Source organism: Monopterus albus, unplaced genomic scaffold, assembly GCF_001952655.1.
Source record: "Monopterus albus unplaced genomic scaffold, M_albus_1.0 scaffold205.1, whole genome shotgun sequence".
In the NCBI taxonomy this organism is placed as follows: Eukaryota; Metazoa; Chordata; class Actinopteri; order Synbranchiformes; family Synbranchidae; genus Monopterus; species Monopterus albus.
Genome location: NW_018128085.1, coordinates 588,429 through 594,428, shown reverse-complemented (window position 1 = coordinate 594,428; position 6,000 = coordinate 588,429). Strand labels below are relative to the sequence as shown.

The 6,000-nt window shown below is 39.7% G+C and overlaps 1 protein-coding gene across 2 annotated transcripts in view; it reads left to right on the top strand.

The window, feature by feature from the left end:
- LOC109970682 (ATP-binding cassette sub-family A member 1-like) overlaps positions 1 to 6,000 on the top strand; it is a 44,519-nt gene that overhangs the window by 23,435 nt on the left and 15,084 nt on the right. For both annotated transcript variants that reach the window (XM_020618412.1, XM_020618413.1), the window contains exons 9-12: positions 2,918 to 3,161; positions 3,291 to 3,430; positions 3,523 to 3,639; positions 4,952 to 5,146. In XM_020618412.1, the coding sequence (XP_020474068.1) occupies positions 2,918 to 3,161; positions 3,291 to 3,430; positions 3,523 to 3,639; positions 4,952 to 5,146 (696 nt within the window). The remainder of the gene's footprint in view (positions 1 to 2,917; positions 3,162 to 3,290; positions 3,431 to 3,522; positions 3,640 to 4,951; positions 5,147 to 6,000) is intronic.

Sequence of the window (6,000 nt, the reverse complement as noted above, 5' to 3'; positions counted from 1 at the left end):
CTGGAATTACCTTCGTGCTGGCTGTCAGCCTGACATGATTAATGATAGGATATCAAAATTGATAAGGAACTCTTTTGTATTTCATTCATGACAATCGATTTGTGCTTCCAAATGTCATGCTGTTTTTCCACAAACTTATAGGTTTGTTTCCTTCACTTGTGTTTGTGTGTTTGTGTGTGTGTGTGTGTGTTTATTGACAAAATGATATCTGCCCAAAAGTACATAAACACTTTTTGAATCACTGAAAAAAGCTACTGTTGAAGCTTATGCAATTACTCTATGTTGTCAAAAATGCTTTATTGGAAACTTGGCCCACCGTTTTTCTGCCATTGTCAATAATAATAATACAAATAGCATCAGTACAAACAGCTGCTCAGTAGAAATGTAAACATTAACACCTATAAATGCAATATACTTACATACATTAAACTCCACAACCGTACTGTACATTGTGATGATTTCTTTTTATAGAAGTAACAGTGTGGTAAGTAACATTCCACATTGCATGTTGAACTTTATCTGAGCTTTCCAGTGTGGTGATGAAAATCCACACACACACACACACACACACACACACGGGGAGAATGATATGACAGGGAACCGCAGTTAAATTTATCTTAGTTAGGCAGATAGCGAAGTGCTAAGTGTCTCCACCCCACAGTGCAACACTTGACTTCCATGTCAAGAATGCCACTCAGTGTCACACACAGGAACACATGTGGTTCTTAAAAGCTGCCTCTGTTGTGACAGATGATAGTTTTACATCTCACACGGTGGATCACAGTATGTGAACTTCTAAAAGTGAAATCTAAGTAAGATGAAATATCTTAAATTGAGGTAATAGATGCTTGTTTTTTGTCTAGCTGCACTATTTTAAGATATCTATAGGTTCTTGAGACTGGATATTTTTGCTTGTTTTTAAAGATTTTGGCAAATGCAATTTCCCTGTTCTGTTGGCATATAATTTTGTTTATTTTAAGTAATATCTCCCCCATTTTATTACTTTCTTCTTGTTTTTGAGAGCTGAGTTTTTAATCAAAATCAACTCAAACCAAATTTATTTATAGAGCACTTTAAAAACAACATCCAGCTGACCAAAATACTTTACATGGCAGAATAAAATCACAATGAATGACTAAAATAGAGTAAATAAGATCAGTGCAAATAAAAATAAAACGGCACAATAACACAGACACACAGTTAACATACATTAAATAAATTAAAATTAAAAGGAATGCATCAGTTGCATTAAAAGCCAAGCCAAATAAATATGTTTTAAGTAATGATTTAAAAGTGCTGAGGTCGGTAGCTGACCTAACATTAAAAGGTAGACTATTCCACAATTTAGGGGATACAATGGTAAAAGCACAGTCACCCCAGCGTTTACATCTGGCCCTTTTTAGAGTGTGAGACATGTACAGAGCGCATTTGGACACAGACAATGCAGAGAGAAGATGTACTGTGTCGTCCACGGATCAGGCCGTCCCCGGCACCTCGGCAGCAGACACCGGGGCTGCTGGCGATTCCACCCCTGCTCACGTAGGAGCATGCTCCCGGCGAGGCACACCTGTGCTCAATTAGCAGAACCATACTTTAGCACGGCGCTGGTGTGTCCTCGTCACCAGATGATCTCTCATTCTTCTACTGACGACTACACATATTACACGTCCTGGATCCTGACGTCCACTGGTATCGAACTACCCTGGTAAATTCTTGTTGTCCACTGTGTTGACAATATGTTTTAAGTAATGATTTAAAAGTGTCTGAACTGATTACCGAGGAGTACCTTACAGAGGAGTTTCTTATGTTTTTTCTGAACTGATTACCAAGGAGTACTTTATGTTTTGTCTGAACTGTTTACGGAGGAGTGTTTTATGTTTTATTTTTCTGAACTGATTACGGAAGAGGGCTTTATCTTCTTGTTTGAACTGTTACCTGGTGCCACCTATATCTCTGTGGGACTTGCCGCCGATAGGAGATTGTTGTTTGGGGTCCGTGTCAAGTGCCTGGGCCAGCAAAGCGTGTGCGCTTGCTCCTGTCTGCATACCTCGGCCTGTGCTCAATTAGCAGAACCATACTTTAGCACGCTGGGATCCAAGCTTCTACCTTCTTCTTGGCCGCCACCGACCTGCTCTGCCGTCCACTGAGACTCCACATACTACACGCCAGCTCCTGCCTCCTAAGACTTCCTTCCCAGTCAGCCACGCTCTCCTGCCCTGAACCAGCAGTTCCCTATATGTAGGTCACCTGTGTTGTGCTCTATATTATCACACCCTTGTCTGCCTGTTGTCCCCCCTCTTAATCTCCTTCTCTGCTCTATATGCAGTGCCAAACCTCTCCTCCGACCCCGGGCGGCTCCTCCAATGGTCCAGTCATTTCAGCTGCCCCAACTGCCTGAGACCCACACCAGTAGCTCTGTGTCTGATACTCGCCACCTCCTTTTCTTTCCATACTCTGTCTAATAAATATCTTTCTCTGACCTGGGTTTGAGTCCTGCCTATTCCTGAGTCCAGTCACTCTGTTGGTGTGCGGCTTGCCATAACATGTACGGTGATTTCAGCTCAATACAGAGCCTTTGTTCTCTTGTTAGATGCTGATTTCACTTTGACCTGAACAGACATTCACATCCATGTACTTTAAACCATGACTGTAAAAGGTGCTTTCAGCCATGTATCCCAGAATGAGAGTATTAACAGTCTGAATATTAGAATTATTTTAGTGATTAAAGGTCATATTTAGCTTCTGAAACATGCTTCGGAAGGAGACAACACAGATGTGGCCATTTTTTTCATTCTTGTGGTGCAAACAGTACCTCCTGTGTGTCTGTCTTATCAACATATGGACTTGGAGTGATATACTTACAGCTCTCCACCAAACATCATTATGCAAAAGTATCTGTTTGTGTCTCTCCCTCTAGCTTTCCAGTATGAAGAGTTGGAAGGAAATGCGAAAGGAGATCCTGTATCTAACTGCAAATGCCACAGGGTCTCCAAAACAGACGTACCAGGCTGTGTCACGTATTGTCTGCGGACACCCTGAGGGAGGCGGCCTCAAAATCAAGTCTCTTAACTGGTATGAAGACAACAACTACAAGAACTTGTTTGGAAATAACGGTAACAACAGTGACAGTGAACCCATCTCCACTTACGACAACTCTTCCAGTAAGTGTACAAAGCTATTGGAGCAACTTTCTTTTATATTTTATACTTTTATCATAGTCCTTGTCAACCATTCACCATAGGAGACTGTCAAGAATTCAGACTCAAAATGTCTTTTTATTTAATTCCTAGCTCCTTATTGTAACAGCTTGATGCAGAATCTAGAGTCCAGCCCCATTTCTAGAATGATCTGGAGAGCCCTAAAGCCTCTGCTTGTGGGGAAGATCCTGTACACCCCAGATACCCCGGCAACACAGAGGATCATTCATGAGGTACAATCAGCCTCTCTTGTTTATGAAACCTACATCAGAATTATCATGTATGACCCATTAAATGACTGAGGATATCTGTGTGTGTGTTGCAGGTGAATAAGACCTTCCAGGAGCTGGGCGTGCTAAGGGACCTTGGAGGGATGTGGGAGGAATTAAAGCCTAAAATTTGGAACTTCATGGAGAATAGTGAGGAAATGGACTTGGTTAGGGTGAGTGGGATACACTAACATTATTCACATACACACACGAGAGCTGTGTTCTTAGTGTTCTTAGTGTTTACATGAGGGCTTTAATCTGGGACTAATGTGTAGTTATGTGTTTGACCATACAAATTCTTCAACAGGGGTCACTACCCAGAATATCTCAGTATGGGATGACTAAAATTGGAGATCAGTAAACTAAAAATAATTCAGCTGAAAACTGAGTTTAAGTAATTGAATTAACTAAAACAAAATGGAGCAAATCTGGTATTAAAATGTGGCTCTTGGCCTTATTTAATCGGTGTTCTTACTGTGATAGCATGAAACAGAGATAAGCACACAAAGTGTTGGTTTTCTTGCAATAGTTGACATACACTTGCAGTCATCCATGCATTTGTTTTCCCTGCTAGAACTCTTGCTTTCCTAAGGCTGCTCACATAAGTACTACTTCCACCTAGTGGTAAAAGGGTGTGATGATTAAATTCGCAAAAAATATTGAAAAAGTAAAAATGTGGATTATCTCTTTTTGTTAGGGATCAGCCAGCTTTTAGGGTTAAATGTATTACTGCAAGGTTTTTTTAAGTTCACAACCATTTGTTTAAATCTTGTTCCGTTGACAGGTTTGACATTCATTACTTTTGGGCAGTATTTAATTAATTAGATTGCTGTTTGTGCTATTTTATTCTGTCATGATATCATTTCCTCTCTCCTGAGAAACAGGAAACTGGTTGATATAATTGATATACAAGAGATAATTTGTGAAAGCTTTTAAAAGGATCTCAGAAAATCAAATGATAGTAAAATAGATTGCATGCCACACAAAGAGGTCCACACATATAGAGTGCAGCAGGAAAAAACAAGCCTGAAGGCATACAGTGATTATTGCACTCTTTATTTATTTAGACCTGCATTTTACAGAAGAAAAGAAAGGATGTTAATAAGGATTTTAAAGTCCACTGACTAGGGTTGAATACTTCCCCTACAACTGGTACTAACATGCAAACATACTTTAGTAATATAACATGTTATAGTTATATGCTTTTTAAAAAAATCATGTTTATAATTCTGTTTATTGTTTAATTATGTTTATTATCTAATGCTGCAATCCAGCTCAATTAACTGGCACAGCCTCCTGCAATAAAAAAAGACCCTTTTGTTTTCATTTCTTTGAGGGTCATTGTAGCTGATAATAGTTAGTGTGTAATTCTGTAATACTTGAAGGTGTGATATTTTCTGAGACGGTCATCATACTGAGAAAATCTCATACCACTACAGCCCTACTACTGACAGTAACAATAACTCTAAATTTTCCATTTTGCAGACCCTTCTCCAGAATAGTGCCAGCGCTGCATTCCTTAATGCCCAGCTCAGTGAGACTGAGTGGCGCGTGTCTGATGTGTCGAACTTCCTTTCCAAGGCCTCGGAGGGCCGCAGGCCTACAGCATTCAACTACACTTGGATGAATGTCTTCGACGAAGCTGACCAGGCTATACAGACCATTTCTCGCTTCATGGAGGTTAGTGTGTGTTAGTGAGAGATGTGGAATGTACAACAGAAAAAAAAAACATCTGAAAATGTGAACAAATAAATGTGTGTAATGAGGGTGTATGTCCCTTTCCCCGGGAAACATATTCAGTGCATAAAATGCAAATCCAATTTTTACCTTAAGAGAAATGTGAATGCAGAGCATGGTGTGTTTTCACATGGCTGGCTCAGTCTGTGTACGTTTTCAAAGTCAGTGCCAATAAGCCCATATTTGTACACGTCTTAAGTTCTGTGTTTAAAAATAGTTGTTACCCAATATCGTCCATTCAGGCCAAGACACAAAGTGCATCTAGTGGAGAAATAGGTTAAATGCCAATTGCCCATTTAGGTCAGTGCATTACAGTCTTCCACTAGCTTCTCTTCTTTTTAATGCACTTTAAAACTGCATTTCGATCTTGGCAAAGCTATTAAAAGCTTGAAATCAAGAGTTCTTTCCCCTCCCTTCCCTCATCAAATAATAATCATTGCCATGGTGAGTGTGTCACTGCTCCCTGTCTCCGCATATTGGGCCAGTGTGCGTGATCATAATTAGCCTTATACTCTTGTGAAACGTTAATCAATTCATGCCCCAGTAAAAGAGCAGTTTTCTCATTTATCTGTGTCAGGGATTTCTTCATTGATATGTCTATAAACAAAACTTGTTTCTGTGGTAAATGATCTAGCGGTGACTTAATTATGTTTGCATTCCAAAGACTGATGACTGACAGATAATTGATAATAATAAAATGATGATTCTCTAAATATAATGGAAGATTTTAATGCGGTTTTGAATTTTTTGTCCATACACTCCCCTCAATCACCTCCTCCCTCTAACCACTGTGGGAA